The sequence below is a fragment of the Oncorhynchus masou genome, chromosome 29, assembly GCF_036934945.1.
Source record: "Oncorhynchus masou masou isolate Uvic2021 chromosome 29, UVic_Omas_1.1, whole genome shotgun sequence".
NCBI classification, from domain to species: domain Eukaryota; kingdom Metazoa; phylum Chordata; class Actinopteri; order Salmoniformes; family Salmonidae; genus Oncorhynchus; species Oncorhynchus masou.
This window is the reverse complement of record NC_088240.1, coordinates 99,233,017-99,258,329: the sequence shown is the minus strand read 5'-3', so window position 1 is coordinate 99,258,329 and position 25,313 is coordinate 99,233,017. Positions and strand designations below refer to the sequence as shown.

The 25,313-nt window shown below is 43.1% G+C and overlaps 3 protein-coding genes across 4 annotated transcripts in view; 1 reads left to right on the top strand and 2 right to left on the bottom strand.

Annotated features, from left to right (window-relative positions):
• LOC135521059 (protein TMEPAI-like) overlaps positions 1-4,133 on the top strand; it is a 100,563-nt gene extending 96,430 nt beyond the window's left edge. Inside the window, exon 5 of the mRNA XM_064946985.1 lies at positions 3,884-4,133. Coding sequence (XP_064803057.1) covers positions 3,884-3,983 — 100 coding nt within the window. The 3' untranslated portion in view covers positions 3,984-4,133. The remainder of the gene's footprint in view (positions 1-3,883) is intronic.
• Positions 289-12,401, bottom strand: LOC135521058 (uncharacterized protein C18orf19 homolog B-like). 2 transcript variants are annotated; one of them, XM_064946984.1, is made up of 5 exons: positions 12,272-12,401; positions 11,654-11,698; positions 11,041-11,515; positions 5,573-5,684; positions 289-1,579 (listed from the first exon to the last, which is right to left on the bottom strand). In XM_064946984.1, the coding sequence occupies exons 3-5, from the start codon at positions 11,481-11,483 to the stop codon at positions 1,007-1,009; spliced, it is 1,128 nt and encodes a 375-aa protein (XP_064803056.1). In that variant the 5' UTR covers positions 11,484-11,515; positions 11,654-11,698; positions 12,272-12,401; the 3' UTR covers positions 289-1,006. The 2 variants fall into 2 exon arrangements, with proteins under 2 accessions (XP_064803056.1, XP_064803055.1); XM_064946983.1 differs by having other exon boundaries at positions 11,664-11,698.
• A 5,837-nt stretch (positions 12,402-18,238) lies between these two features.
• LOC135521382 (adrenocorticotropic hormone receptor-like) lies at positions 18,239-19,393 on the bottom strand. The gene has a single exon (XM_064947283.1). It carries the CDS (start codon positions 19,157-19,159, stop codon positions 18,242-18,244), a length of 918 nt encoding a protein of 305 aa, XP_064803355.1. The 5' UTR covers positions 19,160-19,393; the 3' UTR covers positions 18,239-18,241.
• Positions 19,394-25,313: the final 5,920 nt, after the last annotated feature.

The window sequence follows — 25,313 nt, the reverse complement described above, 5'->3', positions numbered from 1 at the left end:
TCTGTTATCTGTGATAGTTTGTAAGCCCTGCCACATCCGATGAGCGTCAGAGCCAGGCATGGTGTAATTCGATCTTTGTCCTGTATTGACGTCTCGACTGTTTGACGGCTCGTTGGGAGGTTGTAGCAGGATTTCTAATAAGAGTCTCTCTCCTCGAAAGCTTCAGCCTTCATCAATGCTGCTGGTCATCAATTGTTGGGCTTTCAATTCCCTACATGATTTTGGGAGTGAACCGTTCCATAGTTAAGTACAGTACTCAGAACATGGAATGAAGACAGGAAACGGAACGATGTTTGGAAGCTCAATATTCTGCTTTATTGCAAATTGTGATCATCCCAGACATGACATTAACAGTCCAATAACTGGTACTACAGTACCCAACACCCTTCTGTTCAGACTGTGGTTTTCATTTTATTGCATTTTGGTTGAATAATTCTGTAATATCCACAGAGCAACTTAAAGGGAAACTTCTGGATTTTGTCCATGAGTTCATCTGACTGTGGAAGTAGATAAAGGGCTGCATTGCCAACATCCAGAAGTATCCCTTTAAGGAATCAATCAAAAGACTTCTGTAATCACACTTCCTATTAAATGCACAACTTTCAGTTGACTAGACATCAGGTAGTAGGAACACAAAAATAATACAATATATTAAACTTTGGGTATTGGATTAAAAAGACATTAGGAAACGTTGAAAGACACAAGCAGTTAACAGTCTTCATGAGGCTTTGATGGACGATGATGAATTAAACAGGAATTGTATTTTTCATACCCAGAATTCATAATGCTCCTCTAATACAACTGAGAAATCCCACCTGCCTCCTCCTCATAGCAGGTGTAATGGTACTAGCTGGGGCAGTCAGGAATTGCAGAAGAACAGCGTAGTGTCTGGACTCATTCGTCTCTCAACGATAGGTTCATAATATGTGCCTTAATTCAGTCTTTGACCCCAACCACATTGAAGACACCAAACATGTGTTTATTCACAACCACTTGTAAAACAAGACTAATCGAGCTTCTTTCGGTAAGACACTTTGTCTTTGGCTTCCTGTAGTTTATCAGAGAACGTGTCTTTTGTCTCCTCCATCTTTCCAGAGAAACGTTCTTTTGTCTCCTCCATCTTTCCAGAGAAACGTTCTTTTGTCTCCTCCATCTTTCCAGAGAAACGTTCTTTTGTCTCCTCCATCTTTCCAGAGAAACGTTCTTTTGTCTCCTCCATCTTTCCAGAGAAACGTTCTTTTGTCTCCTCCATCTTTCCAGAGAATCGTTCTTTTGTCTCCTCCATCTTTCCAGAGAATCGTTCTTTTGTCTCCTCCATCTTTTCGGAAATACCAGACAATCGTTCTTTCGTATCTTCCATTTTCCCCGAGAGAAGTTCTTTGGTTTCTTCCATTTTTTCAGAGAACAGTTCCTTAGTTTCCTCCATTTTCTCTGTGAGTTTCTCCCTGGTCTCCTCCATCCGGTCCTGCAGGTAGTCTTTGACGGGCGGAGGGGTGGAGAAGTAGCCGTGTTTACGGAGGTACTGCACCGAGAAGGACGTCCCACCCAGAGTCACCGTGTATCTGGCAGGTGTTGCAATCTGAAGGAAATCAGGATAAAGAAAGCCACTAAGTTCAGTAGAACAAGTGAATTGAAGCTGATGTTGCAATCTGAGGATTTCTGCTTACCCTGAACAGGGTGTCGTATGGACAGATCCTTGTACATGACTTGTATTCTTGTATTCTTACCCTGTACAAGTCATAGTCAGTGAGTATTCTTACCCTGTACAAGTCATAGTCAGTGAGTATTCTTACCCTGTACAAGTCATAGTCAGTCAGTATTCTTACCCTGTACAAGTCATAGTGAGTATTCTTACCCTGTACAAGTCATAGTCAGTGAGTATTCTTACCCTGTACAAGTCATAGTGAGTGTTCTTACCCTGTACAAGTCATAGTCAGTATTCTTACCCTGTACTGGTCAGTCAGTATTCTTACCCTGTACTGGTCAGTCAGTATTCTCACCCTGTACAGGTCAGTCAGTATTCTCACCCTGTACTGGTCAGTCAGTATTCTCACCCTGTACTGGTCAGTCAGTATTCTCACCCTGTACTGGTCAGTCAGTATTCTTACCCTGTACTGGTCAGTCAGTATTCTTACCCTGTACTGGTCAGTCAGTATTCTCACCCTGTACTGGTCAGTCAGTATTCTTACCCTGTACTGGTCAGTCAGTATTCTTACCCTGTACTGGTCAGTCAGTATTCTTACCCTGTACTGGTCAGTCAGTATAGTATTCTCACCCTGTACTGGTCAGTCAGTATTCTCACCCTGTACTGGTCAGTCAGTATTCTCACCCTGTACTGGTCAGTCAGTATTCTCACCCTGTACTGGTCAGTCAGTATTCTCACCCTGTACTGGTCAGTCAGTATTCTTACCCTGTACTGGTCAGTCAGTATTCTCACCCTGTACTGGTCAGTCAGTATTCTCACCCTGTACTGGTCAGTGAGTATTCTTACCCTGTACTGGTCAGTCAGTATTCTCACCCTGTACTGGTCAGTCAGTATTCTCACCCTGTACTGGTCAGTCAGTATTCTTACCCTGTACTGGTCAGTCAGTATTCTCACCCTGTACTGGTCAGTCAGTATTCTCACCCTGTACTGGTCAGTCAGTATTCTTACCCTGTACTGGGCCTCCAGAAAGTATTCAGACCCCTTGACTTGTTCCACATATTGTTGTGCTAAACTGAATGTAAAATGGATTAAATTGAGGTTGTGTCACTGGCCTACATGCAATACACTATAAATGTGTCAAAGAGAAATTATGTTTTTAGAAATGTTTTTTTTTCTTTCTTTTTAATTAATTCAAGTTTAAAAAGCTGAAATGTCTTTTAGCCAATAAGTATTCAACCCCTTTCTTATGGTAAGCCTAAATACGTCCAGGAGTAAACGGTTAAAAGATGTACTGTACAGAAAACGCTCCGCCATTAACCTGGTTGCTAAAATAGTTTGATTAATTTCAGTTTGCCATAAACCATATTGTTTTCTCAGCTGTTTGAAGCTGCTGTACAAAAACAAGAGCACAAGACAAAAAGAACTCAACTTATAAGCACCGGAAGCAAAGAAATTAGAGCACTTGGAACAGATCTACCACATCTTAGATTTGCTTCCAATGAGAATGACAGATCTATAACTCACATTTCTGTGAATTTGGTCAGGTCTCCTAAAAAGTTCCATATTGCAGCTTTAAATGGAAGAATCCACCCAAACCCACTCATTATTTTAATTGACGGTGTTAAATAACACAAATATGTGAGAATGTTTTTGTGAACTGACATTTACTCCTGCTGCACCCTCGACAACCACTGTGATTATTATTATTTGACCCTGTTGGTCATTTATGAACATTTGAACATCTTGGCCATGTTCTGTTATAATCTCCACCCGGCAAAGCCAGAAGAGGACTGGCCACCCCTCATAGCCTGGTTCCTCTCTACCCGGCACAGCCAGAAGAGGACTGGCCACCCCTCATAGCCTGGTTCCTCTCTACCCGGCACAGCCAGAAGAGGACTGGCCACCCCTCATAGCCTGGTTCCTCTCTACCCGGCACAGCCAGAAGAGGACTGGCCACCCCTCATAGCCTGGTTCTTCTCTAGGTTTATAACCTCCACCCGGCACAGCCAGAAGAGGACTGGCCACCCCTCATAGCCTGGTTCCTCTCTAGGTTTATAATCTCCACCCCTCATAGCCTGGTTCCTCTCTAGGTTTATAATCTCCACCCAGTACAGCCAGAAGAGGACTGGCCACCCCACATAGCCTGGTTCCTCTCTAGGTTTATAATCTCCACCCAGTACAGCCAGAAGAGGACTGGCCACCCCTCATAACCTTGTTCCTCTCTTGGTTTCTTCCTAGGTTTTGGCCTTTCTCGGGAGTTTTTCCTAGCCACCGTGCTTCTACACCTGCATTGCTTGCTGTTTGGAGTTTTAGGCTGAGTTTCTGGACAGCACTTTGAGATATCAGCTGATGTAAGAAGGGCTTTATAAATAAATATATGAGTTAATACGTGTTAAAATCACCTTTTGGCAGCGACTACAGCTTTGAGCCTTCATGGGTAAAGTCTCTAAGAGCTTGTTGCACACCTGAATTGTACAATATTGGTACATTACTCTTTCAAAAATTCTTCAAACTCTGTCAAGTTGGTTGTTGATCATTGCTAGACAGCCATTTATTAAAAAACAGATCCCTTTTTTACATTTTAGAATAAGGCTGTAACGTAACAAAATGTAGAAAAAGTCACGGGGTCTGAATACTTTCCGAATGCTCTGTATCGTAGGCAGGGAGTATTACCTTGTACATGGAGTAGACAGGGAGTATTACCTTGTACATGGAGTAGGCAGGGAGTATTACCTTGTACATGGAGTAGACAGGGAGTATTACCTTGTACATGGAGTAGGCAGGGAGTATTCTAACCTTGTACATGGAGTAGACAGGGAGTATTCTAACCTTGTACATGGAGTAGACAGGGAATATTACCTTGTACATGGAGTAGACAGGGAATATTACCTTGTACATGGAGTAGACAGGGAGTATTACCTTGTTCATGGAGTAGACAGGGAGTATTACCTTGTACATGGAGTAGACAGGGAGTATTACCTTGTACATGGAGTAGACAGGGAGTATTACCTTGTACATGGAGTAGACATGGAGTATTACCTTGTACATGGAGTAGGCAGGGAGTATTCTAACCTTGTACATGGAGTAGGCAGGGAGTATTCTTACCTTGTACATGGAGTAGACAGGGAGTATTCTAACCTTGTACATGGAGTAGACAGGGAATATTACCTTGTACATGGAGTAGACAGGGAATATTACCTTGTACATGGAGTAGACAGGGAGTATTACCTTGTTCATGGAGTAGACAGGGAGTATTCTAACCTTGTACATGGCGTAGACAGGGAGTATTACCTTGTACATGGCGTAGACAGGGAGTATTACCTTGTACATGGCGTAGACAGGGAGTATTACCTTGTACATGGAGTAGACAGGGAGTATTACCTTGTACATGGAGTAGACAGGGAGTATTACCTTGTACATGGAGTAGACAGGGAGTATTACCTTGTACATGGAGTAGACAGGGAGTATTACCTTGTACATGGCGTAGGCAGGGAGTATTACCTTGTACATGGAGTAGACAGGGAGTATTACCTTGTACATGGAGTAGACAGGGAGTATTACCTTGTACATGGAGTAGACAGGGAGTATTACCTTGTACATGGCGTAGGCAGGGAGTATTACCTTGTACATGGCGTAGGCAGGGAGTATTACCTTGTACATGGAGTAGACAGGGAGTATTCTAACCTTGTACATGGAGTACACAGGGAGTATTCTAACCTTGTACATGGAGTAGACAGGGAATATTACCTTGTACATGGAGTAGACAGGGAATATTACCTTGTACATGGAGTAGACAGGGAGTATTACCTTGTTCATGGAGTAGACAGGGAGTATTACCTTGTTCATGGAGTAGACAGGGAGTATTACCTTGTACATGGAGTAGACAGGGAGTATTACCTTGTACATGGAGTAGACAGGGAGTATTACCTTGTACATGGCGTAGGCAGTGAGGGCATAGCCGCCAGAAGAGTGATTCAGCAGACCAACGATCTTCTCTGGTAAACCAATGAACTCCAGAAAAGGCACCACATTCACTCCCCTGTGGAATATACAGTGAGGTTAACTCAGGCCAGATACTGTGTAATATACAGTGAGGTTAACCCAGGCCAGATACTGTGTAATATACAGTGAGGTTAACTCAGGCCAGATACTGTGTAATATACAGTGAGGTTAACTCAGGCCAGATACTGTGTAATATACAGTGAGGTTAACCCAGGCCAGATACTGTGTAATATACAGTGAGGTTAACTCAGGCCAGATACTGTGTAATATACAGTGAGGTTAACTCAGGCCAGATACTGTGTAATATACAGTGAGGTTAACTCAGGCCAGATACTGTGTAATATACAGGTTAACTCAGGCCAGATACTGTGTAATATACAGTGAGGTTAACTCAGGCCAGATACTGTGTAATATACAGTGAGGTTAACTCAGGCCAGATACTGTGTAATATACAGTGAGGTTAACTCAGGCCAGATACTGTGTAATATACAGTGAGGTTAACTCAGGCCAGATACTGTGTAATATACAGTGAGGTTAACTCAGGCCAGATACTGTGTAATATACAGTGAGGTTAACTCAGGCCAGATACTGTGTAATATACAGTGAGGTTAACTCAGGCCAGATACTGTGTAATATACAGTGAGGTTAACTCAGGCCAGATACTGTGTAATATACAGGTTAACTCAGGCCAGATACTGTGTAATATACAGGTTAACTCAGGCCAGAGCACCATGGGACCTACTTCCCAATCCGTTTGACTGGGATCCTGGCTCAGTTGACATGCCGGTAAGTTAAATCAAACAGCTGATGGAGCTGTCATGTGACCAAAATGCATTTACGAGTCACAACGGAGGAGTTTTGGTTCCTGACTCAAAGGGGCATAATACCCTGCCCTCTGAGCATTAATGCTGCTTTCAAAACAACTCGGAAACTGGGAAATCTCCAACTTCCGACTTCAGTGCGTTCAAGACTACTGGGAACTCGGGGAAAAACTAGCTCCGACTGGGAGAAATCTGTTTTAAAACGGGCACCTAACTCCACCTCTGGAACTCGGGCCACTTTCTAGAGCTCTGACCTGAAGATCACTGACGTCATGATTTCAGCTCACATTTCATTTTTTTTTGAGTTCCCTGTTGTCTTGAAAGCACCATAAAACTCATGGTACCCTTCGTCAGCTCATCTCTGTGTGAAGCTGGTTTCAGTGCTCTTGTCTTGCATTAAAACCAAATATCCATCCAGGCTGGATGTGACAGCAGAGATGACGTGCACACTGTCGACCACGCCTCCTGACTAGCACACCCATCTCATTAATGGTGATGAGATACATCATGTCAGACTAATTGACTGTCCTAGTCCCACATTATGTCAGACTAATTGACTGTCCTAGCCCCACATTATGTCAGACTAATTGACTGTCCTAGCCCCACATTATGTCAGACTAATTGACTGTCCTAGCCCCACATTATGTCAGACTAATTGACTGTCCTAGTCCCACATTATGTCAGACTAATTGACTGTCCTAGTCCCACATTATGTCAGACTAATTGACTGTCCTAGTCCCACATTATGTCAGACTAATTGACTGTCCTAGTCCCACATTATGTCAGACTAATTGACTGTCCTAGTCCCACATTATGTCAGACTAATTGACTGTCCTAGTCCCACATTATGTCAGACTAATTGACTGTCCTGGCCCCACATTATGTCAGACTAATTGACTGTCCTAGTCCCACATTATGTCACACTAATTGACTGTCCTAGCCCCACATTATGTCAGACTAATTGACTGTCCTAGTCCCACATTATGTCAGACTAATTGACTGTCCTAGTCCCACATTATGTCAGACTAATTGACTGTCCTGGCCCCACATTATGTCAGACTAATTGACTGTCCTGGCCCCACATTATGTCAGACTAATTGACTGTCCTGGCCCCACATTATGTCAGACTAATTGACTGTCCTAGTCCCACATTATGTCAGACTAATTGACTGTCCTAGTCCCACATTATGTCAGACTAATTGACTGTCCTAGTCCCACATTATGTCAGACTAATTGACTGTCCTGGCCCCACATTATGTCAGACTAATTGACTGTCCTAGCCCCACATTATGTCAGACTAATTGACTGTCCTAGTCCCACATTATGTCAGACTAATTGACTGTCCTAGTCCCCCATTATGTCAGACTAATTGACTGTCCTAGTCCCACATTATGTCAGACTAATTGACTGTCCTGGCCCCACATTATGTCAGACTAATTGACTGTCCTAGCCCCACATTATGTCAGACTAATTGACTGTCCTAGTCCCACATTATGTCAGACTAATTGACTGTCCTAGTCCCACATTATGTCAGACTAATTGACTGTCCTAGTCCCACCTTATGTCAGACTAATTGACTGTCCTAGTCCCACATTATGTCAGACTAATTGACTGTCCTAGTCCCACATTATGTCAGACTAATTGACTGTCCTAGCCCCACATTATGTCAGACTAATTGACTGTCCTAGCCCCACATTATGTCAGACTAATTGACTGTCCTAGTCCCACATTATGTCAGACTAATTGACTGTCCTAGTCCCACATTATGTCAGACTAATTGACTGTCCTAGCCCCACATTATGTCAGACTAATTGACTGTCCTAGTCCCACATTATGTCAGACTAATTGACTGTCCTAGCCCCACATTATGTCAGACTAATTGACTGTCCTAGCCCCACATTATGTCAGACTAATTGACTTCCCTAGCCCCACATTATGTCAGACTAATTGACTGTCCTGGCCCCACATTATGTCAGACTAATTGACTGTCGTAGCCCCACATTATGTCAGACTAATTGACTGTCCTAGACTGACTGTCCTAGCCCCACATTATGTCAGACTAATTGACTGTCCTAGCCCCACATTATGTCAGACTAATTGACTGTCCTAGCCCCACATTATGTCAGACTAATTGACTTCCCTAGCCCCACATTATGTCAGACTAATTGACTGCCCTAGACTGACTGTCCTAGCCCCACATTATGTCAGACTAATTGACTGTCCTAGCCCCACATTATGTCAGACTAATTGACTGTCCTAGACCCATATTATGTCAGACTAATTGACTGTCCTAGTCCCACATTATGTCAGACTAATTGACTGTCCTAGTCCCACATTATGTCAGACTAATTGACTGTCCTAGTCCCACATTATGTCAGACTAATTGACTGTCCTAGCCCCACATTATGTCAGACTAATTGACTGTCCTAGCCCCACATTATGTCAGACTAATTGACTGTCCTAGTCCCACATTATGTCAGACTAATTGACTGTCCTAGCCCCACATTATGTCAGACTAATTGACTGTCCTAGCCCCACATTATGTCAGACTAATTGACTGTCCTAGTCCCACATTATGTCAGACTAATTGACTGTCCTAGTCCCACATTATGTCAGACTAATTGACTGTCCTAGTCCCACATTATGTCAGACTAATTGACTGTCCTAGCCCCACATTATGTCAGACTAATTGACTGTCCTAGTCCCACATTATGTCAGACTAATTGACTGTCCTAGTCCCACATTATGTCAGACTAATTGACTGTCCTAGTCCCACATTATGTCAGACTAATTGACTGTCCTAGTCCCACATTATGTCAGACTAATTGACTGTCCTAGCCCCACATTATGTCAGACTAATTGACTGTCCTAGCCCCACATTATGTCAGACTAATTGACTGTCCTAGTCCCACATTATGTCAGACTAATTGACTGTCCTAGTCCCACATTATGTCAGACTAATTGACTGTCCTAGTCCCACATTATGTCAGACTAATTGACTGTCCTAGTCCCACATTATGTCAGACTAATTGACTGTCCTAGTCCCACATTATGTCAGACTAATTGACTTCCCTAGCCCCACATTATGTCAGACTAATTGACTGTCCTAGTCCCACATTATGTCAGACTAATTGACTGTCCTAGCCCCACATTATGTCAGACTAATTGACTGTCCTAGTCCCACATTATGTCAGACTAATTGACTGTCCTAGCCCCACATTATGTCAGACTAATTGACTGTCCTGGCCCCCCATTATGTCAGACTAATTGACTGTCCTAGCCCCCCATTATGTCAGACTAATTGACTGTCCTAGCCCCACATTATGTCAGACTAATTGACTGTCCTAGCCCCCCATTATGTCAGACTAATTGACTGTCCTAGCCCCCCATTATGTCAGACTAATTGACTGTCCTAGCCCCACATTATGTCAGACTAATTGACTGTCCTAGCCCCCCATTATGTCAGACTAATTGACTGTCCTAGCCCCACATTATGTCAGACTAATTGACTGCCCTAGCCCCACATTATGTCAGACTAATTGACTGTCCTAGCCCCACATTATGTCAGACTAATTGACTGTCCTAGTCCCACATTATGTCAGACTAATTGACTGTCCTAGTCCCACATTATGTCAGACTAATTGACTGTCCTAGCCCCACATTATGTCAGACTAATTGACTGTCCTAGTCCCACATTATGTCAGACTAATTGACTGTCCTAGCCCCACATTATGTCAGACTAATTGACTGTCCTAGCCCCACATTATGTCAGACTAATTGACTGTCCTAGCCCCACATTATGTCAGACGAATTGACTGTCCTAGTCCCACATTAAAAGTATGTGATGGTGAGTTGAGAATCAGAAACTGTTAGAATGGTTTTCTATTGGCTGACAGCCCCACATTAAAAAGTTGACTTTGGCTGTTAATTACAGCATTTCTTCTTTCACGTGGTTGTGGTCGCGAGAGTTTTCAGATATAAAAATAGGGTTGAGGGACAAAAAAGATTGGGAACCCCTGGTCCTAGGGTTTACTGAGAACGGTGCGAAAAACATCCAGTCAGCAGCAGTCCTGTGGGTGAAAACAGCTCGTTGATGAGAGGTCGAAGGGCAATGGCAAGAACCGTGCAAGCTAACAGGCGGGCCTAACAGGCAAATAACGGCGCAGTACAACAGCAGAGTGCAGAACGGCTTCTCAGAAGGCACAACTCGCCGGTCCTTGTCACGCATAGCCACAGGAAGTAGGGGTGCTGAAGAAGAAAATAACAACAATAATACAGGACTAGCCTTTACTAGTCCATCCCCCGAAGAATTCAGGCTGTTGTAGAGGCAAAGTGGGGGTCGACACAGTACTAGATGGGTGTACCTAATAAACGGGCCATTGAGTATCTAGGTAATGGTCTAGGTATCTAGGTAGTAGTACAATGAACACAACAGCAATGTCATTAAACTTAGGCCAAAAGACCAGTTAGGTACTGCACTTCTAAATGCTCTATGTATAGCTAAATGATTCATAACAAAAGACCATAGTAATGGAATCCCCAGGGAGATTAGACCAGAGACAGGTGACTCACTGCATAGCAGCGTAGTAGAAGGTCCCGAACCAGACGCTGGAGGTCAGGAGATGGACAGGTATCATCACCTTCCCATACTGCTTGAAGGTCTTCTTGAACCTCTGGACCAGACCAATGGACTTGTCCTGCAGAGGGTCTATCTCTGGGGCCTCCGGTGGGGCCTCCACAGGCAGCTTGGAGGAGTCTGCCCCATAGACGGGCTCTGTTCCAGCCAGGCTGGGGGGGTGGCTGGGTGGGTCCTGGTCCTCCGGCCGGAGCTTGGGCTGTTCTACTGCCCTGTTAAAGGCTGAGGTACTGACCCAGCGCTGGCCGGGCCCGGGTGGCAGGCGGCCTACAATACACACCGACACGGCCAGGCGAGCCTCACACACCGACAGGCCCACAACCACAGACCGCACGTAGGCCATCTGCCGCAATGCACCCTGGGACAGAACACGATGCATCTCCTCCTCCCTGAGACGTTTGACCACAGAGCCTGCAGACAGCACACATCATCATCATTTATTAATGACTATCAATTACAACAGGAGTAATCATTTATGTTGATAAGTATATATTAAGTTAGGAACGCTATAAATCAGAGTGAAGAAACGTATCTGATAAGACATAATACCTAAACATACCTCCAACTAGAGCAGGTCAACCATTAATCCAACACCTGAAATGAAAACGTCCAAATAAAATGATAGCCACAACAGACTAATCCAGTAGCCACTAATGTGGGTGATCCTCAGCTAAACAACCAAAGTTCTGGTTGAACTAAGTTTACTAGCTACACAGCCATATTCGGATATATAGCTAACAAGGCAAATAAAAAGCTAGCGAGCAAGCCAACTATAGTAAGTAGCTAGTCTGCTCGCTAAGTAGCTAGCTAGCCAAGTTACTATGTGCAAAGGTTAGCTACAGAACTTGCAAAACATCTAGTTATCCTTCTAGCGCTAACTAGCTAGCTGTCACATACGCAGAGGTTTCTGTGTGTTGGGGGAGTCTGGAGGACGACAAAACTTCCTTCACTTATAAAGCTTCCAGAACAACCCTGTGGAAACACGTGCCAGTTTTAGATGTGGTTAGCTAGCGTTAGTTGTCTGGCTGAAGACTGATTCTGACAGAACGACAACTGGGGTTGTTGTGCTTACTAGCTAAGTTAGCTAGCCCGACACTTGGCAAATAGTTCTGTATATACATTTTTCGGGAAGTTGTAAAACTACGTGACACGTAACGGAATACATACACTGAAAGTCAAGAGGTTTTTGATCCTGTCAAAAGTGTTTTCTGTAGTTGTATGAGCCATAAGTACATAGAATGACCGTCCTGTCAGTAGAAGACCTTTACAGCAGAGATCCAGGGGAATCCGCGTGTCCTCGGACAGCGCACGGCATCATGGGATTCGTAGTTTATTTGTCGCGAGATTTGGTGTCTGTAAACCAGGTCAAAAACAGCACTTCCCGATATGCCTAAAACCCGTCGGTCAGAATTTCCATTTCTTTTGAAAGAGACACAAACCTCTCGTCCAGCGGATAGGAACCAAATATACCCAAGATCGTTCCACTTTATGTTGGAAGTATCCAAGTTGGTGCACTAACACTCAAATGTTACCTTTTTTGTGTGTAAATATAGTCATCACATATTCACTGCACTTAGCCTGTAATAACACTTTAAGTCCGTCTTTATGGAACTAACTGCACACCCTCTCTTATATTCAATGTGATGTTTCTCTGTTCCTCGTTTCTTTGCTGCAGATCGTTTAACAACTTCATGGTATAGCAAAAGCTTAATAAACTTGACATTAACTTGAATCGTCTCTCTTCATTTTACCCACAAACAAATTCACTTTGTTTGTGCACCCCATTATTTTTATTTCTACTTTGCACATTCTTCCACCGCAAATCTACCATTCCAGTGTTTTACTTGCTATATTGTATTTACTTTGCCACCATGGCCTTTTTTTGCTTTTTACTCCCTTATCTCACCTAATTTGCTCACATCGTATATAGACTTGTTTATACTGTATTATCGACTGTATGTTTGTTTTACTCCATGTGTAACTCTGTGTCGTTGTATGTGTCGAACTGCTTTGCTTTATCTTGGCCAGGTCGCAATTGTAAATGAGAACTTGTTCTCAACTTGCCTACCTGGTTAAAAAAGGTAAAATAAAATTTTAAAAAATGAGTCTTTTTTTGGTTATAGTGCCATCACAGATTTCATCCATTACCCCCTGGTGGCCATTTCCAATATGGCGGCCATTCAGCTGCAGGGAGGAGATCCACTTGGCCATATCTCCACACATAACTGGTGCATACAGCCCAATGATGACTTAAAATGTTTCAGGGGGTCTAGTAAAAAACTGGCCCCAAAATGACATATTTACATATCCTTTAAACGTTTAGTAGAAAATGGTGAAAGTGAAAATTACTGCTTTTTGTAAATGTTTTCGTGGCTAGTTCCAATAGTTTACATGTAAACACTCTTAAAAGTAATATATATACTGGTGTTCCCTGAAGTTTACTGATTGCAATGAAATATAATTATAATATATATAATTATATCATTGCATATAATTTGTGTAAATTTTATATAATTTGTGTAAATTTTAAGACAAATTACAGGAAACATGCCCTGTACGCGTCACTTTAGTGCAAATCAAATTTATTTATAAAGCCCTTCTTACATTAGTTGATATCTCAAAGTGCTGTACAGAAACCCAGCCTAAAACCCTAAACAGCAAGCAATGCAGGTGTAGAAGCACGGTGGCTAGGAAAAACTCCCTAGGAAGGCCAAAACCTAGGAAGAAACCAAGAGAGGAACCAGGCTATGTGGGGTGGCCAGTCCTCTTCTGGCTGTGCCGGGTAGAGAGGAACCAGGCTATGAGGGGTGACCAGTCCTCTTCTGGCTGTGCCGGGTAGAGAGGAACCAGGCTATGAGGGGTGGCCAGTCCTCTTCTGGCTGTGCCGGGTAGAGAGGAACCAGGCTATGTGGGGTGGCCAGTCCTCTTCTGGCTGTGCCGGGTAGAGAGGAACCAGGCTATGAGGGGTGGCCAGTCCTCTTCTGGCTGTGCCGGGTAGAGAGGAACCAGGCTATGAGGGGTGGCCAGTCCTCTTCTGGCTGTGCCGGGTAGAGAGGAACCAGGCTATGAGGGGTGGTCAGTCCTCTTCTGGCTGTGCCGGGTGAAATTCCCATAGGAATGTATTATGTCCAGCAGAGAGACAGGCCTAACTAAATACTATTTATGATGAGACCTTCCAGCCATTAGACAAAGGAAAAGTCTAAAGGAAGATGTGTAGCTATAGTTACAGATTTACCCTATTATACTCAGTGGTGTAGGGAGAGTTTTGTAAGTCTTTTTTGTGTGCTTGTTTCTTATTTGTCATGTATATTTGAGTTAATCATTACATTGAGATTTCCTTATTTTCCTTATTTTCCATCTATTGGTTTAATAGATGTATCCTCATCTCCTTCACCTTGTATGTTCTGCAACCTGCTGATCATTTCTGCCCTGTTGCAGAACCACACACCAACTTCACCATGTCCAACCACAAGTCCTTAATAAATCACCAATCCAACTTTCCAGGTTTGCTACTCATGGTTCCCTCTGACGACAGTGGGCCGGGGCAGGGCTGAGGTGGCGAAGCACAACCAGCAGGCATTAAGGAATATAGCCAGTGGCAACAGAATGATCACAAGTGATCCACATTTATATAGATGGGTTGCTCTTTTAACGACTGTAACTTGGTAAAAAATATATAAAAGTATTTCACCTAACATTCTGTGATAAAGAGCACATGTTCTTCAATTAATAATAAGACAGTTTTCAGGGTTGAAGATTTCATCTTAAATCAGTTATGAATCCCCTTGTGACAGGGGGAATGGAGGCTTGTTGTGTGCAACATGGACGGGCAATTGAATGCAAGCTTCACCCCCAAAAATTACATTGTTATAACATTTCTGGCCTGTCCATCAACAGGGTTGACACTCTAGACCCAAACTGCTTCAGACCTATATATATCCTACCTTGCCTTTCTAAGGTCTTCGAAAGCCAAGTTAACAAACAGATTACCGACCATTTCGAATTCCACCATTCCTTCTCCGCTATGCAATCTGGTTTCAGAGCTGGTCATGGGTGTACCTCTGCTACGCTCAAGGTCCTAAACGATATCATAACCGCCATCGATAAGAGACATTACTCTGCAGCTGTATTCATCGACCTTGCCAAGGCTTTCGACTCTGTCAATCACCAAATTCTTATCGACAGACTCAACAGCCTGGTTCACCAACTACTACTCTGATAGAGTTCAGTGCGTCAAATTGGAGGGCCTGTTGTCCAGACCTCTGGCAGTCTCTATGGGGGTGCCACAGGGTTCAATTCTCGGGCCGACTCTCTTCTCTGTATATATCAAGGATGTCGCTCCTGCTGCTGGTGATTCTCTGATCCACCTCTACACAGACGACACCATTCCGTATACCTCTGGCCCTTCTTTGGACACTGTGTTAACTAATTACTTTGGCACAATGGCCTGTTTATTGCCTCTACCTCCCTTATCTTACCTCATTTCCACTGTAGATATATTTCTCTATTGTGTTATTTGACTGTACATTTGTTTATGTGTAACTCTGTGTTGTTGTTGTCGCACTGCTTTGCTTTATCTTGGCCAGGTCGCAGTTGTAAATGAGAACTTGTTCTAAACTGGCCTATCTGGTTAAATAAAGGTGAAATAAAACATTAAATAAAATACAATCCACAATATAGCGGGGAGAGTAAAGCTAGACTATAATCGATAATGTCAAAAGCCACACTGAAGTCTAACAAAACAGCTCCCATAATCTTTTATCTTCACTTTCTCTCAGCCAATCATCAGTCATTTGTGTAAGTGGCGTTCTCTCAGCCAATCATCAGTCATTTGTGTAAGTGGCGTTCTCTCAGCCAATCATCAGTCATTTGTGTAAGTGGCGTTCTCTCAGCCAATCATCAGTCATTTGTGTAAAGTGGCGTGCTTGTTGAATGTCCTTCCCTATAAGCATGCTGTAAATCTGTTTTTCATTTATTTACTGTAAAATAGCATTGTATCTGGTCAAACACACATTTTCCCAAACGTTTACTAAGGGTTGATAACAGGCGGATTGGTCGGCTATTTGAGCCAGTAAAGGGTGGTTTGCTATGGAAAGCAGAATGACTTTAGCTTCCCTCCAGGCCTGAGGGCACAGACTCTCTAGTCGGCTTAGATTGAAGATATGGCAAATAGGAGTGGCAATATCATCTGCTATTATCCTCAGTCATTTCCATCCAAGTTGTCAGACCCCGGTGGCTTGTCAATAAGTTTTTCACCTCTTCCATACTCACTTTACGGATTTCAAAATTACAATGCTCGTCTTTCATATTTTGGTCAGTTTTACTTGAATGTGGAGGTTCGGCTTTTGACCGAAGGTCATGACTAAATTTGCTAATCTCGCCAATTAAAAAATAATTCAAGTTGTTGGCAATATCAGTGGATTTTGTGATGAATGAGCCATCTAATTCAATGAGTTGAATTCGCCTTTTTGCCCAAATTTTCATTTAAAGTGTTCCAAAGCTTTTTAATATCATTCTTTTAGCTTTGTTCATTTAAATCATTTAGCTTTGTTCATTTAAATCATTTAGCTTTGTTTTTTAGTATAGTTTCTTCTTCCTTTCGTTCCGTTTAGTCACATGATTTCTCAATTTGCAGTAGGTTTGCCAATCGGTTATTCAGCCAGACAGTCTTTTAGGTGCCTTTTGGCAAACTCCAAGTGGGCTGTCATGTACTTCCGTCTGGCCACTCGACAATAAAGGCCTGATTGGTGGAGTGCTGCAGAGATGGTTGTCCTTCTGGACATTGGGTTCTTGGTCACCTCCCTCACTATCAACTATGGGACCTTATATAGACAGGTGTGTGGCTTTCCAAATGCACCTGAACTCAAGTTCAAGTCTCAAAGCAAAGGGTCTGAATACTTACTGAAATAAGGTATTTCTTTTTTTATTTGTTACTAATGTGCAAACATTTCAAAAAACCTGTTTTGCTTTGTCATTAAGGGGTATTGTGATGTCATTATGGGTATTGTGATGTCATTATGGGGTATTGTGTGTAGATTGATGAGGAAAAAATTTAATTTAATACATTTTAGAATAAGGCTGTAACGTAACAATATACAGTAGTTATCTATTCTGTATATAGTTATACATATAGTATAATATACAGTAGTTATCTATTCTGTATATAGTTATACATATAGTATAATATACAGTAGTTATCTATTATGTATATAGTTATACATATAGTATAATATACAGTAGTTATCTATTCTGTATATAGTTATACATATAGTATAATATACAGTAGTTATCTATTATGTATATAGTTATACATATAGTATAATATACAGTAGTTATCTATTCTGTATATAGTTATACATATAGTATAATATACAGTAGTTATCTATTCTGTATATAGTTATACATATAGTATAATATACAGTAGTTATCTATTCTGTATATAGTTATACATATAGTATAATATACAGTAGTTATCTATTCTGTATATAGTTATACATATAGTATAATATACAGTAGTTATCTATTCTGTATATAGTTATACATATAGTATAATATACAGTAGTTATCTATTCTGTATATAGTTATACATATAGTATAATATACAGTAGTTATCTATTCTGTATATAGTTATACATATAGTATAATATACAGTAGTTATCTATTCTGTATACAGTTATACATATAGTATAATATACAGTAGTTATCTATTCTGTATATAGTTATACATCCTGTATAATATACAGTAGTTATCTATTATGTATATAGTTATTACATATAATATAATATACAGTAGTTATCTATTCTGTATATAGATATACATATAGTATAATATACAGTAGTTATCTATTCTGTATATAGTTATACATATATATATATATATGTGTATATACCTTTAGCCAAGGCCCTATTCCCCATATAGTGCCATACCTTTAACCAAGGCCCTACCCCCCATATAGTGCCATACCTTTAATCAAGGCCCTATTCCCCATATAGTGCCCTACCTTTAGCCAAGGCCCTATTCCCCATATAGTGCCCTACCCCCCATATAGTGCCCTACCTCTAACCAAGGCCCACGGGGTCAAAAACTCTGGTGGAAAGTTGTGCATTATCTAGGGAATAGGGTGCAGCCAAAGCCCTTCAGTGGAACAGAGCTTTGACCTTGTAGCAGAGTGGTGAGTCAGAGCAGAGCAGCATCTTCCTGAAGGTGTTTCGTAGCTCTGCGCTGCGGAAGGCGTAGATGGCCGGGTCGACCACGGCGTGACTCATCAGCAGAACCAAATTCAGCTGGAACAGAGAGCGGTAGCACTCACAGTAGGGGTTCTCTACACACACCATGAGGAGGAGGAGGTGGAGGAAGAAAGGCGCCCAGCACACCACAAACACCCCGAATAGCATGGTGAGCGTGAGCGCCCCCCGGAGGCTGCGGCGCGGCATGGCACTCCCGGGCAGCGCTGCAATCTTCCTGGCGTGAGACCGAGCCAGCAGGAACATGTGGACGTAGAGGAAGAGGATGAGGAGCAGCGAGATGAGGAAGAGCACGATGAAAAAGATCTTGATGACCGTGGCGTCACAGAACGCCACCATGACCGCCCCGGCGACGCCGCATAGCGCCCAGATCCCAGCCAGGGCGGCGGCGGCTCGCCTCGTGGTCATGATGTTGTGGTAGCGCAGTGCGTGGAAGATGGTGACGTAGCGGTCCACAGCGATGGCCAGGAAGCTGCAGATGCAGCCGATAAAAGACATGCAGAGCAGTGCGTCTATGAGGTCATCGACCCTCCGGACGGAGTCCCCTCGGGAGTCCAGTTGTCCGACATCACTGAACTCCATCATCAGGGTTTCCCAGGTCTTGGAGAGGGAGGAGATGGTGTTGAACGTGGCCAGGCTACAGATAAACATGTACATCGGGGAGTGGAGGTTCTTGTTGCGCACCACGGCCACCACCACCAACAGGTTCTCACTGAGAGACACCATACCCAACACTAAGAACACCAGGTGGGGGACCTTCACCACCTGACAGTCTGTGTGGTTGGAGGAGAGAGCAGAGACATCATTCATTATGGAGACCACAGACAGTGTCAGAGCAACGCCCACAGTAGATCAGAACAGGGTGTTTCAGAATAGATCAGAACAGGGTGTTTCAGATCAGATCAGAACAGGGTGTTTCAGATCAGATCAGAACAGGGTGTTTCAGAGTAGATCAGAACAGGGTGTTTTAGAATAGATCAGAACAGGGTGTTTCAGAATAGATCAGAACAGGGTGTTTTAGAATAACATCCAGATCAGAACAGAACGGGGTGTTTCAGAGTAACGTCCAGATCAGAACAGAACAGGGTGTTTCAGAGTAACGTCCAGATCAGATCAGAACAGGGTGTTTCAGAATAGATCAGAACACGGTGTTTTAGAATAACATTCAGATCAGAACAGAACAGAGTATTTCAGAATAGATCAGAACAGGGTGTTTCAGAATAGATCAGAACAGGGTGTTTTAGAATAACATCCAGAACAGATCAGAACAGGGTGTTTCAGAGTAACGTCCAGATCAGATCAGAACAGGGTGTTTCAGAGTAACGTACAGATCAGATCGGAACAGGGTGTTTCAGAGTAACGTCCAGATCAGAACAGGATGTTTCAGAGTAATGTCCAGAACAGAACAGGGTGTTTCAGAGTAACATCCAGATCAGAACAGGGTGTTTCAGAGTAACGTCCAGATCAGAACAGGGTGTTTCAAAGTAACATTACATTTACATTTAAGTCATTTGGCAGACGCTCTTATCCAGAGCGACTTACGTCAAGAACAGATCAGATCAGGGTGTTTCAGAGTAACGTCCAGATCAGAACGGGGTGTTTCAGAGTAACGTCAAGAACAGATCAGAACAGAACGGGGTGTTTCAGAGTAACGTCAAGAACAGAACAGGGTGTTTCAGAGTAACATCCAGATCAGAACAGAACAGGGTGTTTCAGAGTAACGTCCAGATCAGATCAGAACAGGGTGTTTCAGAGTAACGTCCAGATCAGAACAGAACAGGGTGTTTCAGAGTAACGTCCAGATCAGAACAGGACAGGGTGTTTCAGAGTAACGTCCACAATAGATCAGAACAGGGTGTTTCAGAGTAACGTCCAGATCAGAACAGGGTGTTTTCAGAGTAACGTCCAGATCAGAACAGGGTGTTTCAGAGTAACGTCCAAATCAGAACAGAACAGGGTTTTTCAGAATAACGTCCAGATCAGATCAGAACAGGGTGTTTCAGAATAGATCAGAACAGAGGCAGAGCGGGACTGTCAGAGCTTTGGTTCAGACAGTTAGCTGAAATGTTTCAGCTTTGGTTCAGACAGTTAGCTGAAATGTTTAATCTTTGGTTCAGACAGTTAGCTGAAATGTTTCAACTTTGGTTCAGACAGTTAGCTGAAATGTTTAATCTTTGGTTCAGACAGTTAGCTGAAATGTTTCAGCTTTGGTTCAGACAGTTAGCTGAAATGTTTAATCTTTGGTTCAGACAGTTGTCAAGTGAGGTTTGGTTCAGACAGTTGGTTGTACTGTCTCCTCAGCAGTGTGATGGCACTCTGCATGGACCTGATGGGTGGTAATTGTGATGGATCATGTTAGTAGACCAGGTACTGTAGAGAGGAGATGATTCTGGAGAGGAGATGATTCTGGAGAGGAGATGATTCTGGAGAGGAGATGATTCTGGAGAAGAGATGATTCTGGAGAAGAGATGATTCTGGAGAAGAGATGATTCTGGAGAAGAGATGATTCTGGAGAGGAGATGATTCTGGAGAGGAGATGATTCTGGAGAGGAGATGATTCTGGAGAAGAGATGATTCTGGAGAGGAGATGATTCTGGAGAGGAGATGATTCTGGAGAGGAGATGATTCTGGAGAGGAGGTGATTCTGGAGAAGAGATGATTCTGGAGAGGAGATGATTCTGGAGAAGAGATGATTCTGGAGAAGAGATGATTCTGGAGAGGAGATGATTCTGGAGAGGAGATGATTCTGGAGAGGAGGTGATTCTGGAGAAGAGATGATTCTGGAGAGGAGATGATTCTGGAGAGGAGGTGATTCTGGAGAAGAGATGATTCTGGAGAGGAGATGATTCTGGAGAGGAGATGATTCTGGAGAGGAGATGATTCTGGAGAGGAGATGATTCTGGAGAGGAGATGATTCTGGAGAGGAGATGATTCTGGAGAAGAGATGATTCTGGAGAGGAGATGATTCTGGAGAGGAGATGATTCTGGAGAAGAGATGATTCTGGAGAGGAGATGATTCTGGAGAGGAGATGATTCTGGAGAGGAGATGATTCTGGAGAAGAGATGATTCTGGAGAGGAGGTGATTCTGGAGAGGAGATGATTCTGGAGAGGAGGTGATTCTGGAGAAGAGATGATTCTGGAGAAGACACCCACCTGTGGAAAGAAAACAAAAACATTAAAGAAATTACATCAAATTTAATTGAACACATGATGAGTGTGTTAGTGTGTGTGTGTTTGTTATGTGTCATTTTACAACCTGTGTTGTGATAATTGTGTTGTTTGCCTTGACATCGTGATATATAGGCCTTGACATCGTGATATGTACAGTAGGCCTAAGGCCTTAACTGACTTGCCTAGTTATTAAAGGTTAAATAAACGTGAAATAAATTAACAGATACCTCAAATGCCGACTGCAGTAGTTACAGTGCCTTGCGAAAGTATTCGGCCATCTTGAACTTTGCGACCTTTTGCCACATTTCAGGCTTCAAACATAAAGATATAAAACTGTATTTTTTGTGAAGAATCAACAAGTGGGACACAATCATGAAGTGGAACGACATTTATTGGATATTTCAAACTTTTTTAACAAATCAAAAACTGAAAAATTGGGTGTGCAAAATTATACAGCCCCTTTACTTTCAGTGCAGCAAACTCTCTCCAGAAGTTCAGTGAGGATCTCTGAATGATCCAATGTTGACCTAAATGACTAATGATGATAAATACAATCCACCTGTGTGTAATCAAGTCTCCGTATAAATGCACCTGCACTGTGATAGTCTCAGAGGTCCGTTAAAAGCGCAGAGAGCATCATGAAGAACAAGGAACACACGAGGCAGGTCCGAGATACTGTTGTGAAGAAGTTTAAAGCCGGATTTGGATACAAAAAGATTTCCCAAGCTTTAAAAATCCCAAGGAGCACTGTGCAAGCGATAATATTGAAATGGAAGGAGTATCAGACCACTGCAAATCTACCAAGACCTGGCCGTCCCGCTAAACTTTCAGTTCATACAAGGAGAAGACTGATCAGAGATGCAGCCAAGAGGCTCATGATCACTCTGGATGAACTGCAGAGATCTACAGCTGAGGTGGGAGACTCTGTCCATAGGACAACAATCAGTCGTATATTGCACAAATCTGGCCTTTATGGAAGAGTGGCAAGAAGAAAGCCATTTCTTAAAGATATCCATAAAAAGTGTTGTTTAAAGTTTGCCACAAGCCACCTGGGAGACACACCAAACATGTGGAAGGAGGTGCTCTGGTCAGATGAAACCAAAATTGAACTTTTTGGCAACAATGCAAAACGTTATGTTGGCGTAAAAGCAACACAGCTCATCACCCTGAACATACCATCCCCACTGTCAAACATGGTGGTGGCAGCATCATGGTTTGGGCCTGCTTTTCTTCAGCAGGGACAGGGAAGATGGTTAAAATTGATGGGAAGATGGATGGAGCCAAATACAGGACCATTCTGGAAGAAAACCTGATGGAGTCTGCAAAAGACCTGAGACTGGGACGGAGATTTGTCTTCCAACAAGACAATGATCCAAAACATAAAGCAGAATCTACAATGGAATGGTTCAAAAATAAACATATCCAGGTGTTAGAATGGCCAAGTCAAAGTCCAGACCTGAATCCAATCGAGAATCTGTGGAAAGAACTGAAAACTGCTGTTCACAAATGCTCTCCATCCAACCTCACTGAGCTCGAGCTGTTTTGCAAGGAGGAAAGGGAAAAAATGTCAGTCTCTCGATGTGCAAAACTGATAGAGACATACCCCAAGCGACTTACAGCTGTAATCGAAGCAAAAGGTGGCGCTACAAAGTATTAACTTAAGGGGGCTGAATAATTTTGCACGCCCAATTTTTCAGTTTTTGATTTGTTAAAAAAGTTTGAAATATCCAATAAATGTCGTTCCACTTCATGATTGTGTCCCACTTGTTGTTGATTCTTCACAAAAAAATACAGTTTTACATCTTTATGTTTGAAGCCTGAAATGTGGCAAAAGGTCGCAAAGTTCAAGGGGGCCGAATACTTTCGCAAGGCACTGTAGCTGTATGGAATGGCTGTGAGAAGGACCTGATCCCTTGATGGGCTTTGGTTAATAGGAATTGAGATATCTGAGAGAGCCGTGCGTGTGAGTGGTGCTTCAGAGCAAGGCTATGGGGAGTACGGCCACGGACAAGCCTTGGAATTATTACATTCAGCCCAAGGGCACAATGGCCCCTGTGGCAGCAAGGCATTCATTTTGTTAAAGGGCACAATGGCCCCTGTGGCAGCAAGGCATTCATTTTGTTAAAGGGCACAATGGCCCCTGTGGCAGCAAGGCATTCATTTTGTTAAAGGGCACAATGGCCCCTGTGGCAGCAAGGCATTCATTTTGTTAAAGGGCATTATGGCCACTGTGGCAGCAAGGCATTCATTTTGTTAAAGGACATTATGGCCACTGTGGCAGCAAGGCATTCATTTTGTTAAAGGACATTATGGCCACTGTGGCAGCAAGGCATTCATTTTGTTAAAGGGCACAATGGCCACTGTGGCAGCAAGGCATTCATTTTGTTAAAGGGCACAATGGCCCCTGTGGCAGCAAGGCATTCATTTTGTTAAAGGGCATTATGGCCCCTGTGGCAGCAAGGCATTCATTTTGTTAAAGGGCATTATGGCCACTGTGGCAGCAAGGCATTCATTTTGTTAAAGGACATTATGGCCACTGTGGCAGCAAGGCATTCATTTTGTTAAAGGACATTATGGCCACTGTGGCAGCAAGGCATTCATTTTGTTAAAGGGCACAATGGCCACTGTGGCAGCAAGGCATTCATTTTGTTAAAGGGCACAATGGCCCCTGTGGCAGCAAGGCATTCATTTTGTTAAAGGGCATTATGGCCCCTGTGGCAGCAAGGCATTCATTTTGTTAAAGGGCACAATGGCCCCTGTGGCAGCAAGGTGTTCATTTTGTTAAAGGGCATTATGGCCCCTGTGGCAGCAAGGCATTCATTTTGTTAAAGGGCATTATGGCCACTGTGGCAGCAAGGCATTCATTTTGTTAAAGGACATTATGGCCCCTGTGGCAGCAAGGCATTCATTTTGTTAAAGGACATTATGGCCCCTGTGGCAGCAAGGCATTCATTTTGTTAAAGGGCACAATGGCCCCTGTGGCAGCAAGGCATTCATTATGTTAAAGGGCACAATGGCCCCTGTGGCAGCAAGGCATTCATTATGTTAAAGGACATTGTGGCCACTGTGGCAGCAAGGCATTCATTTTGTTAAAGGGCACAATGGCCACTGTGGCAGCAAGGCATTCATTATGTTAAAGGGGATTATGGCCACTGTGGCAGCAAGGCATTCATTTTGTTAAAGGGCATTATGGCCACTGTGGCAGCAAGGCATTCATTTTGTTAAAGGACATTATGGCCCCTGTGGCAGCAAGGCATTCATTTTGTTAAAGGACATTATGGCCACTGTGGCAGCAAGGCATTCATTTTGTTAAAGGGCACAATGGCCCCTGTGGCAGCAAGGCATTCATTATGTTAAAGGGCACAATGGCCACTGTGGCAGCAAGGATTCATTTTGTTAAAGGACATTATGGCCACTGTGGCAGCAAGGCATTCATTATGTTAAAGGGCATTATGGCCACTGTGGCAGCAAGGCATTCATTATGTTAAAGGGCACAATGGCCCCTGTGGCAGCAAGGCATTCATTTTGTTAAAGGGCATTATGGCCCCTGTGGCAGCAAGGCATTCATTTTGTTAAAGGGCACAATGGCCACTGTGGCAGCAAGGCATTCATTTTGTTAAAGGGCACAATGGCCACTGTGGCAGCAAGGCATTCATTATGTTAAAGGGCACAATGGCCCCTGTGGCAGCAAGGCATTCATTATGTTAAAGGGCACAATGGCCCCTGTGGCATTAAGGCATTCATTTTGTTAAAGGGCACAATGGCCCCTGTGGCAGCAAGGCATTCATTTTG